The sequence below is a fragment of the Brassica napus genome, chromosome A5, assembly GCF_020379485.1.
Source record: "Brassica napus cultivar Da-Ae chromosome A5, Da-Ae, whole genome shotgun sequence".
Taxonomy (NCBI): domain Eukaryota; kingdom Viridiplantae; phylum Streptophyta; class Magnoliopsida; order Brassicales; family Brassicaceae; genus Brassica; species Brassica napus.
The window spans coordinates 4109648-4124829 of NC_063438.1; the positions used below are offsets into that span (position 1 = coordinate 4109648).

The window sequence follows — 15182 nt, forward strand, 5'->3', positions numbered from 1 at the left end:
CGAAGTAACCTCCAATAAAATGCCTTAGTCAGAGAGAGTCGACCTATGAACTCCGCTTTTAGAGAACTCGTCTGGCATGACATAATTGCCATTTTCCAATAGACAGAGATACTCATAGTGTCAAAGTGAAAGTTCGAAGCTCAGTAAACATAAAACGCGACAATGGAGAAAGAGAAGTCACAAGGAGAATGGCTAGGTGAACCAGAGATAAGCGGATGAAGAAATACTAGATAAATTTTGAAGTGTACTAGATGATTGACATGTGGTTTGCGCAATTTTAAAGAAACATTCAAGTCTGGGAAAACATCACAAGAACATACATTAAATCCCCAAAAAAAGATCTTAAATTTAAGATTTAATGATGTCTGTCTTCAAAAACGGCTTCAAATAAAAACTTCGTATTTTTTTTTATATTTACATTAAAGTTTTGATTTCTTTTATAAATAAGTCAAACATACATTAAAATATCAATATAGAATTAATTCATAAGATGTTACACTCTAATGTAAAATTACTTCATAATAACAAAGCTAGACAGTGTTTATTTTGTATTAAATTTGGTTAGTGTAGTATTGTCGCCATGTAAAATTTGCCTTTAATGTTATATAATATTTCTTCTGTTTTTTTATTTAATTTTATTTCTTCTGTTTATATAGTATTTCTTCTGTTTTATATCTTTATAAGATTCTATAACTTTTCTTTTAATTAATTAATTTATTCAATTAATTTAATATGTAAAAGTAAAAATTATGAAAATATATGTAAAAGAAATGAATGATATAATACTATAAGACTAGAGTTTATGAGTGATATGATTAAAATACAAAGAAAGATTGAATCTCAAATTTGATGTTAAGAATAATGACTTTCACTATTCAAAATATTTTCAAAAAAAATTAGAGTGGGGTAAAACCTCAAAAACAAAGTTTTGAAGTTTTTTTTTTGGGGAAAAGCTCTTAACGACATAAAAATGCGAGAGAGGTTAAGAAATTAATTGTAATTTTAAGAATCCTAATAAATATGTACGTTTTGGGAATCCTAATCAACAGTTATTTTGAGTCCTCTGATCTCCTCTTAGAATATTTCCTTTCCAATTTAGCCATTAAATCTGAAAATCAAATTTTTATTTGGAACATATTGCTCACCTAACAAAGATTAGAAAATAATTTACACAATCACGTTTTCCTCTTAATATTATGCTACTAAATTAAATCATTATTAACCAAATATAGATTTTTTAACATCTAAGTCTTAAAGTGTTAGTTCCCAAAAATCCAGGTATGGTATCTACATCTACCATTTCTGATTTTTTTACCATGTTTTATAAATAATAAAATCCCAAATTACATAAAAGATATCAAAGGAAATTTCGTGGAAGCTGCCTCGTGTGGACCCAAAATACAAAACTAATCAGTATTTATAAACACACAACATAAGAACCAGCAAAGCAAAAAACATATTCGTTACTCAGAGTATATATACATTTTTTGAATAAGTGTAGAAATGGCGGGGATCGTTGAACAGTGGTCAGCGGCGGAGAACGGGAACGCAAACATGACCGCTAAAGGATCGAGCAGAGAGCTGAGACATGGAGGAAGAACAGCTCACAACATGTCTTCTTCTTCGTTGAGGAAGAAGTCTGACATAAGAGTGATCCAAAAGGTTCCATACAAAGGTCTTAAAGATTTTCTCTCTAACCTTCAAGAAGTCATTCTCGGCACGAAGCTGGCTATTCTTTTTCCGGCCATACCTGCCGCAATTATTGGCACATATTGCGGCTTCAGTCAGGTTAGATTTGTTTGCATGATTATCGATTAGATGAAGAGATTAAGGCATAAGGCCCAACTATTCATCTGTTAAACAAAAAAAAAACATTGCCAAACAGAGTAGCATTCAAGACAGTCCTTCAGTTTTTTTACGTGTAGGAATAAAAATATGAAATACTATCAGTTACAATTATTTTTGAATATGTGACTAAACATCAAACAATCCATTCTCCAAAAATGTAAGGAATCAATGAGGTAATCGTGATTAATTTTTAATATATACTAGAGCCGGTGTCCGCGCTTCGCGCGGATTACATATGTAATTAAAGTAATGTTTTATTAAAATTTGGAGTTTTAGTTTTTGAAAGTGTGAGTTAAGTTTTGTTTTTTTGGATGTGAAGACGTAGAAACAAAATAGTTTGACAGTAGAAATAAGTAATTGTCCAAAGGGAATAGAATCCAGTAGATAACGAAAAAGAATTAAAATAAGATAAGACGTAAACGATGTATGTGAGGTATATTATGAATGATCTTGTAGAGCGGCCACTTTCTATTGCGGGCGGACCTATAGATAAAAACAATTTTGTTAGTACATCTTAATTATTGAGTTTAAAGAGTTTCGGGTGGGCAGACTTACTGGTAGTTTGCATCTTATGGTATAGAAAGTTGTTTAAGATTCCGGGAAGTCTGCTCTGGGTGATCATCGGATCGTGATTCTGGAGGAGAGAGAGAAAATAATTTAGTATTTTTGTATAATGTTGTGTATTGGGTTGCAAATAATATTGGATTACCTGGTAGGTGCGATAGACCGTTGTATATTTATTTGTAGACAATGTTTTTAACCCTTCCTATCTTTTGATCCTTTCCTTGTATAATTTTGAGGCCTGACTTGGTAGTAACTCAGGAAAGACCAACATAGAACTGTCCATGGGTGAAAACGGGCTGTGACAAATACAGTACGGCACCTTTCAAACTTTGACCCTGACTTTTGTTAATTGTCATTGCGTAACATAGCCTGATTGGAAATTGCCGCAGATGGAGCTGTTCGGGAATAAGTAGAATAAGTAAATGAAATTATTTTGTTGGAGCAAGTAGTCGAGACATGTCTCTATTATATTTGGGCTTTTAATAATTGAAAAATATAGAACATTGCTGGATTAAGTGATTTAATTTTGTGTATACCTTTCACTTTATTCCGTACTCCTAGTGGACGTCCGCGTTTACGTTTCGTTGTGTTCGAACTTGATGACTCTGATATTGGTAAGAAAAATATTACTAATAAATTAAGTTATGATTATAACAAATAAAAACTAATAAGATGTCAAATAATTCGAGAGTATGACTTTCCTTGTTTTAATATATGTGAATTTCCATAATAAGATGTCAAATAATTTAATATCAGTTTTTTTTTGTTTTAAAATATTAAGTAAGTTTAAACATTTAATTAACATCTGAGGGTTTGGATTTTAAGATCTGAGGTACGGGTATGGATACAGAGAGGGTATGTGGAAGGTCTGTGGGGATCATGAATGGAGGATTTATGAGAGCACATTGAAGTACCATCACTCTCATCGGAGGCGTTATGGGGGATGAGTTGGGGGAGAGGAAGAGAATCGCGAAACAGAGCGAGACGCCGCTTAGGGTTAGGGATGATGATTTCAGAGGAAGGGCCGATATAACCCGAACCGTAAGAGTGTATCTGGATTTGTCTGGGAGTTGGGCTTAATGGGCTGTGACACAAAATACATATGAAGAGAGGCAGGGAGATGAGGCTATGGACTGGGCCGTGATGATTTCGTTTTTTTTTTAATTTCAAGCCCACTTCGTTATGACCTGGCATATTGGTTGGTCCTGATTATTTTGTCCATGTGGATAGCCTTAGGAAGCTAGAATTTAGCTTCTTTTATATAGTGGGATGGCATTATTCGCGTGAATATTTAAATTATTACTAGCCACTAAATTAGGTATCCAATGGAAGAATTTAATTGATTGGATCTGCAATCATTAACGTTTTGAGATTAATGATTTGGTATGTAATGTGCAACGTAATTGATAAAGAGTATTTACGGTAACAATTGCACGTACTTAACATTATGCTAAATTGCGAATGTTTACAGCCGTGGATATTTGGACTGAGCATGTTAGGACTCACACCTTTGGCTGAGCGAGTCAGCTTTCTAACAGAGTAAGTACTTCATTCATCCTCATCCAAGTACTTAACTCTTATCCTATATATCCATTTACTTATTTTATTTATTTGAATTTTTCACGTTACGATTTTCTTTTCGATCAAGACAAGGCTTAGCCAACTGTCAATGGAATGAAATCGAATCTATCCATCTGTAGATAAAAATATCGCGTTAAATCAAATATTTTATGTCAAGATTTAACCCGCTGCAACTATGTCAGTGCTTTATTTGAATTTGAGGACTTTTACGAATCTCATTCTAGTTAGGTCGAATCCACCATACATTTGTTCGTTTATTACTTTTCTTTTTGAAATAATTGGACCAATATTCTTTCGGAATTCGTCATCGCATTATTGGGTATCAGTCACAGACCGGATACAATTATTTCTCACTCATGTGTCGACGTGACAGCATAGTACAAAGCTTTATCCTTTTTAATTTTTATATTCAACTAGTTTAGGATCTCGAACCATTTTTATATAAATGTATTTCTCGGTGATTTAGAATTTTTATTCATGTGGTTATATTTCTACATTAACATCTCTCGTGCTTCCCATGCAGGCAGCTGGCTTTCTACACCGGTCCTACATGTAACGTCTTCTTTGCCAACTATATATTGTTTTCAGTTACAAACAGTAATTAACTTATTTTATCAGTAGAAACTCAATTATTTTGTGTTTAATATAAACTGCAGTGGGTGGCTTATTGAACGCAACTTGTGGAAACGCTACCGAGTTGATAATCGCGATTCTTGCATTGACCAACAATAAAGTCGCAGTGGTAAAGTACTCGCTGCTAGGTTCCATTTTGTCGAACCTTCTATTGGTTCTTGGGACTTCGCTCTTCTGTGGTGGAATTGCTAATCTCCGAAGGGAGCAACGGTTCGACCGGGTATAGCCTCTCCCTATGTACTCTGATTATATCAGAAGTCAAAACTAATATTACAGTATTTCTTTTATTTTTAACATAACTTAACCGAAACTGTAATAGGTTTGGTTCAATTAGTGTTACCCGGTATAGTTAGGGTTTACTAAAGTTTTTTTTTTGGTAAAAGAAAAATAAGAAATCAAAGGGTTTACTTAAGTTTTTGCTTGACAAACAATCAAATATTTATAACTAAATTTAAGTAATGGACGTGAGGAAACCAAGTGAACTGATTGTGTGATGTTTTTTTTTATTGTTGCAGAAACAAGCCGATGTGAACTTCTTCTTACTCCTAATGGGACTGTTGTGTCACTTGCTGCCAATGTTGTTTGGATACGTTGCAAACGGAGAGACTCCGGCTGGTTTGATTGCAGACATGTCACTGAATCTGTCACGAGCCAGTAGTATTGTTATGTTGATCGCTTACATCGCATATCTCGTTTTCCAGCTTTGGACTCACCGCCAATTGTTTGACGCACAAGATGAGGTACAAAAATATATATTCACATAAAGATACGTGAAGAGAGTATAAATTTTCTTCTTCTTTTTTTGATAAATATGTGAATATTCATTATGAAGATAATGACACAAGGAGATACAAATAGTTTTGGGAAATTGCACCCAGTGACTAAGAAAAAAAACAAAATTAACTAAACAACCAAAAACACACTCTCTCTCTTCTTTTATCTTCCTATCTCTCTCTACTCTCTCTCCAGAAAACTAATTTTATTTATTTTCTTGGTTATTTCACAAATAACCCCTAGTTTTGGGAAATTTTCTTGTTTGGCAGAAACAAAACCTAATGCATCTAGTTTGGCTAATCAATGCAATTTTCTTGTTCTAACAAATCTTTAAAACGTAACTTTGGTTCAGGATGACGAGTATGATGACAATGTCGCTGAGGAAGAGACCGCAGTGATTAGCTTTTGGAGTGGATTTGCATGGTTGGTTGGGATGACACTAGTCATCGCATTGCTATCGGAGTATGTTGTGGCCACCATTGAGGTAACTTTGGTTAAGTCTCATGAAGTTCAATGAATGAGTTAGTTCAGATCTTTTATACATTACTTTAGATTCCATCACACTTACAATGAGACTCGTACATATAATGATCATATAAATATACATACGAATAAACTTACTATGGCTTATCTTTGGTTAGAACGCATCGGAATCATGGGGCCTGTCAGTGAGTTTCATAAGTATTATATTGCTTCCTATTGTTGGAAACGCTGCTGAACATGCTGGAGCCATCATTTTCGCTTTCAAGAACAAGCTTGTAAGTTCTAATTTCGCTTTATAAAAAAACTTGTGGATTAACCAAAAAATGATACAATGCATGAACTCATTTTTAACGAAAATAATTTTGCAGGACATATCTTTGGGAGTTGCGTTAGGATCTGCAACTCAGATTGGTTTATTCGTAGTCCCATTGACCGTTATCGTGGCATGGATTCTAGGAATAAATATGGATCTCAATTTCAATCTTCTTGAAACCGGTTCTCTTGCTCTTTCCATTATCATCACAGCCTTCACATTACAGGTTACAAAGATGATCACATTTATACAAATCAACGGATGATTCAAAACTTCAAGCATCAATAATTAAATATTGTGTTATTTTTTTTGTGGTTATTCAGGATGGGACTTCTCACTACATGAAAGGATTGGTTCTCTTGCTTTGTTATATCATCATTGCCATTTGTTTCTTTGTTGACAAACTTCCTCAGAGTGAGTTAAATTCCAAAATACATACACGTTAGTAGTTAGATTGACATTAATAATAGGAGTCCTTAATAATAATAAGATAGCACAAAATTAATGTAATCATTGTTTTTTCAGAACAACCAAATGCTATTCACTTGGGACATCAACTGATGAACAATGTTGCCGCTGCAAACGGCGAAGGCGTTTTCTCATCTTAAATTTTTGCCTAATGTCTTTATTCATTTTCATAAATTGGAAAACAACTTGTCGAAGAGATTCATTGTGTTGTGGGTCTTGATGAAGATAAGTTTGGAGAAAATTCATTTTTGGGTTTTCAGTGGACTATTCTCTATGTATGCTTTCTGTTCTATTTTCATTCTTAAGTTCTCTATTCTATGATCAATCATTTTTCTGAGCAGTTAATTATGAAATTATGAATAATTGGGTTATCAAGGTTCTTTCTATTGAGCAGTCAAACCATAAGCTTTAAAGGCCGAATAATAAGGTAATAGGCCTCATATATATTCACCATTGGAAGCCCAGGCCGAGGGTCCTGAGAGGAGTTTGAATCACACTGTATACGAAGCTGCTTCATTGGTCTGTCCATTCAAATACCAAACGTCCGATCAGTCATCGCCGATGTGCATCCAACGGTTCATATTTAAATCCAGTTCCTGGGACCTACATCAGTTACATTACATCTATACCCTCCCATACAACGCTCCATGTCCTTAAAGAAACAGAGCACCTGACAAAAAAAACAGAATAGTGGCAGTTTCGTGAATATACGACAAAATCAATTTCTCTATTCTTGGAGATGCGAAGCCACGAGAAAGCTAAAGGCATATCGGGTTTGAACAGCTCTTGAATTACGTTAGCTGTTCACGGTGATCGGTTAACTGATTTTGCTGTCAGTCTGCTTAATGATGTATCACATTGTTGAATTTTCGAAGGAGTATTTATTGGGGATATATAGATTATATATGTTAAGATAATCATGGACGTAGGGATAAGTCTATATTCCTAGATAGATAAGTCCAAATCTGTTAGTGAGATTGAGATTGCGATCCTTCTCGTGTTGTATATATACTTAGCCATTGGCTTTCTAATAAAGCAAGCACATACAATACACAAATCTACATGGTATCAGAGCAGAAGATCCTTAAATTTTGATCTTTTGTTCCTTACTTGAAAGTCATGGCTGAAGAAACTAGTGCTGCAATCGTTCTCAAGAAGGATGAAGTGATATCAAGCTCACCTTACTTGTTGTATGGTTCCGATAATCCAGGAGCCAAGATTTCTTCTGTTCAGTTGAATGGAGAAAATTATAATGAATGGTCTTCGGAGATGATTAATGCTCTGCAAGCCAAAAGAAAATTGGGTTTCATTAAAGGAACTCTGAAGAAGCCGGATGAAACGAGTCCAGATCTGGACAACTGGTTGACAGTTAATTCTATGATAGTGGGCTGGATTAGGGCTTCTATCGAACCGAAGGTGCGCTCCACAGTCACGTACATTACGGAGGCGTACCAATTGTGGGAAGACTTGAAACAGAGGTTTTCCGTGGGGAACACGGTTCGTGTTCACCAAATTAAGGCACAACTTGCTTCGTGTAGGCAAGATGGACAGTCCATATTGGACTATTTTGGAAAGCTCTCAACGTTGTGGGAAGAGCTGCAAGTCTATCAACCGATCCATGCATGTACGTGTGGAGCTGCGGCTGCTATAGCTAAAGAAAGGGAACATGAAAAAATTCATCAATTTGTAATGGGTTTGGACGATTCACGATTTGGTAACATATCTACAAACGTGATTGGTCTCGACCCGCTGCCTTCTCTTGGAGAAATTTACAATAAGATGGTGCGTGAAGAACAGCGGCTGGCGTCTACAAGAGGTCGTGATCAACAGCAAGAGGCGGTTGGTTTTGTGGCTCGCCAGGGTTCAACTTCTACCCGACAGGATGAATCTGTTTCAAACAAAGGAGACAACTCGATCTTGCGTTCTCGTGCGATCTGTTCTCATTGTGGACGTACGGGCCATGAGAAGCGCGACTGCTGGCAGATAGTTGGTTTCCCTGACTGGTACAATGAACGCAGTGGTGGTCGTGGACAAAGTACTGGAAACAGAGGAAGAGGTCGTGGAGTGAATGGTCGTGGGCGTGGTCAAGCCAATATCGCTCAAGCTACAAGCTCTAACTCATCCTTTCCAGAGCTCACTACCGATCAATGGAAAGTGCTCAGTCAGATGATCCAAGAGAAAGCCGGTAATCCAGTGTCTGATAAGCTATCTGGTAAGAAAACTTTGGGTGATGTCATTCTCGATACAGGTGCTTCACACCACATGACAGGAAATCATGCTCTCTTGACTGACATTGAGATGATTTCTCCGTGTTCTATTTTCTTTGCTGATGGGAATAGAACGTTTGCAGTAAAGATGGGAACGTTTTGCCTGTCTGATAAAATTAAACTACAGAAAGTGCTTTTCGTTCCCGATCTAAACTGTACTTTGATTTCGGTTGCCAAACTCTTGAAGCAGACAAATTGTTTCGCGACCTTCACTGATACAATATGTGTTTTGCAGGACCGTTTTTCGAGGACTCTGATTGGAGCCGGTGAGGAACGTGATGGTGTGTATTACTTTACGGATCTGGTCTCAGCGAAGAGTCATCGGGCAGTTGGAGGTTCTGATCATGTCTTGTGGCATCAACGTTTGGGTCATCCGTCGTTTTCTGTGTTTTCAGATTTATCTTTTGTTTCTAAACCTGCTAGCTCGAGTCCATGCGACACTTGTTTTCGAGCTAAACAAACACGTGATGTCTTTTATGAAAGTATCAATAAAACAACAGAGTGTTTTTCCCTTATTCATGTCGATGTGTGGGGTCCTTACAGAGTTCCCTCTTCCTGTGGAGCAGTCTACTTTCTAACCATAGTAGACGACTTTTCGAGGGCGGTTTGGACGTTTCTTCTTCTGGCAAAATCAGAGGTTCAAGTGGTTCTCAAGAGATTCTTGGCATATACAGAGAAACAATTCAAGAAACCAGTAAGAACAGTACGTAGCGACAATGGGACAGAGTTTTTAGTTCTCTCGTCATACTTTAAAGACTTGGGCATCGTTCATCAAACCTCCTGTGTTAACACTCCACAACAAAATGGTCGCGTGGAGAGGAAACACAGACACATTCTGAATGTGGCTCGAGCGATCTTGTTCCAAGCTAATCTTCCGGTGAAATTTTGGGGAGAGGCGATACTTACCGCTGCACACTTGATTAACAGAACTCCATCTTCTGTTCTTAATGGCCGATCTCCGTATGAAGTTCTCCATGGTGTCAAACCGGATTATGGAGCTTTGAAGGTCTTCGGTTCAGCATGCTATGTTCACAGAGCCTCTCGTGATAAAGATAAATTTGGCCAGAGAAGCCGCTTATGTGTGTTTGTCGGTTACCCCTTCGGCAAGAAAGGCTGGAAAGTGTTTGACATCGATCGTAATGAGTTTCTTGTGTCTCGTGATGTCGTGTTCCGTGAAGATTTGTTTCCTTTTGCAGAACCAAAACCTGTTCCACCGATCACGCCTTCACAGGAAGTTGTTACTGATACTGATTGGATTATTACACCGCTAGACGAAAGGGGGAGCAATGAAGCTCCAGTAAGTTCTTCGGAAACAGAACAATCCGCTCCGGTTGGTCCTTTGGAAACAGAACGTCCTCCTGTTGAAGCTCCATCGTCTTTACTTCCTGCAGTCCCTGCAGTCCCGACGGTAGTCTCTCCTGTTCCAGATACGGTTATTGTCTCAGATGGTTCCTCTTCACCTCCTGAACCTGTCTCATCTCAAACAGACTCGGTTCCAATTCCAGAACCACCAGTAATTGAAACACTTGGTAGAGGTCAACGTGAGAAAACAAAGTCTGTTACACTTCGGGACTATCTTCTCTACAATGCCACGGCCGAACCAGAAAGTAATACACACTATTTCATCTCTCCCTCCTCCACATTAGAGCCCTCGTCTTCGGTCTCAGGTAACTCCTTGTATCCTCTGACTGATTACATTACTGATGAGCAGTTTTCTACTTCCCATCGAGCTTTTTTGGCAGCCATCACCAACTCCTCTGAACCAAAGAACTTCAAAGATGCTATGCAACATGACGTATGGAAAAAGGCAGTTGGTAAAGAAGTTGTAGCTCTCGAGGACAGTAACACTTGGGACATCACTGAGTTACCACCTGGGAAAGAGGCAATCGGCTGCTTATGGATTTTCAAAATCAAATACAATGCAGATGGTACAGTCGAGAGGCATAAGGCTCGTTTGGTTGTCAATGGCAAAAGTCAAATTGAGGGTGAGGACTACAAAGAAACCTTTGCTCCAGTGGTCAAAATGACTACCGTTAGAGCTCTATTGCGTATTGTTGCAGCCAAACAATGGGAAGTATATCAAATGGATGTTCAAAACGCATTTCTTCATGGTGATCTAGAAGAAGAAGTGTACATGAAGCTGCCTCCTGGTTTTAGGCATTCTCATCCTAACAAAGTGTGTCGTCTCCGAAAGTCTCTATACGGCTTGAAGCAGGCTCCAAGGTGTTGGTTTAAGAAACTCTCGGATGCTTTAATACGTTTTGGATTTGTTCAGTCCTATGAAGACTACTCTCTCTTCTCTTATGAACGAAACGGTCTTGAGCTTCGAGTTCTAGTCTATGTCGACGATTTACTTATCTGTGGTAGCGACCCTCATATGGTGAAAAGGTTCAAAGAATATTTAAGCAAGTGCTTTGCAATGAAGGACTTGGGGAAACTAAAGTATTTTCTTGGCATAGAAGTCAGCAGAGGTCCAGAGGGAATATTTCTTTCTCAGCGCAAATATGCACTTGACATTATCGCAGACACAGGCTACCTTGGTTCTAAACCAGTGGCGACTCCTTTGGAACAGAACCATAACCTTGCCAAGTCGAAAGCTCCACTGCTTCCTGATCCGACTAAATATCGTCGTTTGCTAGGACGCTTGATTTATCTCTTAAACACTCGTCCTGAGTTGAGTTATTCAGTTCACTTGCTCTCTCAGTTCATGCAAGCTCCTACAGAAGAACACTGGTCTGCTGCACTAAGAGTTGTACGATACTTGAAGGGATCACCAGGACAGGGGATACTTCTTCATTCAAACAGTGATCTCACGCTCACCATTTATTGCGATGCAGATTGGAGTGGTTGTCCGCTGTCTCGGCGTTCATTAAGTGCTTGTGTTGTTATGCTTGGTGGTTCTCCCATTTCTTGGAAAACAAAGAAACAGGACACAGTGGCAATGTCATCCGCAGAGGCTGAATACCGCTCCATGGCTGTTGCTTTGAAAGAAACAAAGTGGATACGACGTTTACTCAAAGAACTTGGTGCAGATCAACTGGAGCCTACACGATTCTTCTGTGACAGCAAAGCGGCTATACATATCGCAGCCAATCCAGTGTTTCACGAGCGTACCAAACACTTAGAACGTGATTGTCATTCAGTTCGTGATGCTGTCATTGCCGGTCTCATTGTCACTCAACACATCAGTTCAGGTTCTCAGGTTGCAGACATTTTAACAAAAGCGCTCGGACGTGTACCGTTTCAGACTATAATGTCCAAGTTGGGCGTTATTAATCCACACGCTCCAACTTGAGGGGGAGTATTGGGGATATATAGATTATATATGTTAAGATAATCATGGACGTAGGGATAAGTCTATATTCCTAGATAGATAAGTCCAAATCTGTTAGTGAGATTGAGATTGCGATCCTTCTCGTGTTGTATATATACTTAGCCATTGGCTTTCTAATAAAGCAAGCACATACAATACACAAATCTACAGTATTGACGACACAACCACAAAGAGTTTTAGTGTCAGCAACAACGAGATGTATCCAGGGCCGGCTTACAAGGGGGACAAGCGGTGCGACCGCTCCGGGTCCGAGCCCGTGTCCCCCCGTGTAATAATAAATAAGGGGCCCAATTTTTTATAAATCTATATTTTTATATATAAGAAAAATTATAAATACAATAAAATAAAATTGAAAAGGGCCCAAAATTATTTGATTTTATTTTCATTACAAAATATACAAAATATTATTGATTAAATTTTAAAAATATTTTAAACATTATCTCTATATAAATTTTAGAGAGTAAAAAAATTTCTTTTTGCTCTAGGGCCCCTAGCAGTGTTGAACCGGCCGTGGATGTATCGAGCTGCGTAAGAGCGCAGTTGACAAGTTCTTGGACTCTGACAACAACAAATCAGATTCTGATTAGTACTTCCTTTTTTTTAGTGCTTTCTGCGTTGTGAATTTTGAATATGATTGTACTCGTATTAAGTGTTTTCAAGAAATGAACAGAACATAAAGCGTAGCAGTTCAGGGAATCCAAGGGTAACAAGTAATGCTCCAACAAAGTCTATGGAGAAGAGCAAGTCATCTTCTTGATAACCATAACATATGCTATGCTTTCCAATTAATGAAATCTCTGTTAACTTCGCTGCAACACTTTTGCTTTAGCACAAATCCATTAGTATCATTAAAGAGTTGGCAAAGAAAAAAATCAACTAAATCATTAAAGAGTTTGGCAACAACAAAAATAAAATCACTAAAGAGTTTGGCAAAATTATTTAATAAGAATCACTAATTAATAATCTCTCTTATTTATAAGTTCAAGTGGCTTAGTTTATTTAACAGTATGGCACTGAAATACCTGAAATAACATTTGTGAAAAAAAAATGAAAATTCACTTAAAACTATATACATGTTTATGCTGACGAATAATTTTATAGATGTCTAATAATTGAAACATTATAAAAGTATATAATATATATTTAATTTTTAGATATGTCTTAGTACTAAAAATCTTCAACATGGCATTCCTACAAGTTAGTGGTACGCACATCTTCTGCATATCCCACAAGTTGAATCATATGTTATCTATATGACAACCAAACTCCCACATAAGATTGACCTAACAACATTATAAAAATGTACATTTATTTCATATTTGTATAGTTTACTTTTGTTTAAAACCATAAAAATCAAGAATGGCCTTATAGAAAATAGGATAGATGAATTCTACCTCTCACCAAAACACCTTTAAACACATTTTAATATTACAACTCTTAAACTTATCATTCTTGTGAGGTTTTTGACTTTCCCTCTCTGTTCTAAGGCATTCTTGTAACAATGGAGAAGGATAACAGCAACAAGAAGAGTCTCTCTGAACAACTCAAGCACACGAATTCCCCGGTGTTCTCCACCGCCATTTTCTCCTTCATAATGCTGCTTGTTGTGGTGGGAACAATGCTCTCAAACATGTCTCTAGAGTCAACTTTCTTCTGGACTTCACCGACCTCTGAGGTAATCACAATGGAGAGAAAGCCACTGGCTCCTCCTAAGAACAGCACAAGCAGATACAGAATCTCTTGGCTTCGTTCTCATCTCAAAGAATTCGAGGTTTTCAAGTCAACCAACCTTTCAGAGAAGTTTCACCAAAGGGTTCTTGAGTCTTTAAATGATGAATGTGAGGTTAGATTCTTCATGACATGGTTTTCACCAGCAGATTATTTCGGCAAGAGAGAATTTCTAGCTGTAGAAAGCGTCTTTAAATCTCATCCTCAAGGCTGCTTGATGATCGTTTCAGGATCCATGGACTCTCCACAAGGAAGTACCATCCTTAAACCAATAAGTGATCTTGGTTACAAGGTGTTTGCAGCCACACCAGACGTCTCATCCCTTCTTGAGAACACACCGGCCAAAACTTGGTTTCAAGAAATGAAAAGCTGCAAAAGAGATCCAGGGAGGATACCGTTATCTCAGAACCTTTCAAACCTCGCGAGGCTAGCGATTCTATACAAGTACGGAGGCGTGTACCTGGACACGGACTTCATCGTCACTAGAAGCTTTAAAGGGTTGAAGAACTCAATAGGAGCGCAAACAGTTGTGGAAGGAGATTCAAAGAACTGGACAAGGCTGAACAATGCGGTTCTTGTCTTTGAGAAAGAACACCCTCTTGTTTACAGCTTCATGGAGGAGTTTGCTTCCACTTTTGATGGGAACAGATGGGGACACAATGGTCCTTACTTGGTGACAAGAGTAGTGCAGAGAGCACAAGAGACTATAGGGAACAGTTTCACAGTATTGCCACCAGTAGCGTTCTATCCATTTAATTGGATAGACATTCAAAGATTGTTTCAAACGCCAAGGAGCAGGAATGAGACTACATTACTCAAAGCTGATCTGATCAAGCTGAACAAAAGAAGCTACGGGCTGCATCTGTGGAATAAGATCACTAAAAAGATTAAGATTGGAAAAGGCAGTGCCATAGACATCATAATTTCAGACCATTGTGTTGTTTGCAAAGGAATCCAAAGATGAAGAGAATCAAATCAATGTCTACGACTCTTAACTCTAATCTTGATTGTCTAATTTTGTGTAAGATTTTGTCCTAAGCCCTAAATGGTAAACTCTTTTTCACTTCATAGTCAAATACATGATGTTTAATATCTTACACTCAACTCCCTTGTGACACACGTATCACAACCTCAAAACTCCACATCGAACTCTCTTTGTCTTAATGCCTATATATGTGTTGTGTGATAG

At 37.6% G+C, this 15182-nt stretch overlaps 2 protein-coding genes and 1 long non-coding RNA gene across 3 annotated transcripts; 2 read left to right on the forward strand and 1 right to left on the reverse strand.

Moving 5' to 3' along the window:
• The first annotated feature begins 1435 nt into the window (after nucleotides 1-1435).
• Nucleotides 1436-7004, forward strand: LOC125609273 (vacuolar cation/proton exchanger 1-like). The gene is made up of 10 exons (XM_048780530.1): nucleotides 1436-1788; nucleotides 3884-3951; nucleotides 4517-4545; nucleotides 4650-4846; nucleotides 5142-5366; nucleotides 5753-5884; nucleotides 6042-6158; nucleotides 6252-6422; nucleotides 6520-6610; nucleotides 6722-7004. Exons 1-10 carry the CDS (start codon nucleotides 1504-1506, stop codon nucleotides 6802-6804), a joined length of 1398 nt encoding a protein of 465 aa, XP_048636487.1. The 5' UTR covers nucleotides 1436-1503; the 3' UTR covers nucleotides 6805-7004.
• LOC111200008 lies at nucleotides 2059-3675 on the reverse strand. The gene is made up of 3 exons (XR_007339675.1): nucleotides 2558-3675; nucleotides 2404-2482; nucleotides 2059-2331 (listed from the first exon to the last, which is right to left on the reverse strand). It is a non-coding gene; the product is annotated as an uncharacterized LOC111200008 (long non-coding RNA).
• Nucleotides 7005-12419: 5415 nt separating the features above from the next.
• LOC106429349 (lactosylceramide 4-alpha-galactosyltransferase) lies at nucleotides 12420-15084 on the forward strand. Its single transcript, XM_048780531.1, has one exon. The coding sequence runs from the start codon at nucleotides 13767-13769 to the stop codon at nucleotides 14955-14957; it is 1191 nt and encodes a 396-aa protein (XP_048636488.1). The 5' UTR covers nucleotides 12420-13766; the 3' UTR covers nucleotides 14958-15084.
• The last annotated feature ends 98 nt before the right edge of the window (nucleotides 15085-15182 follow it).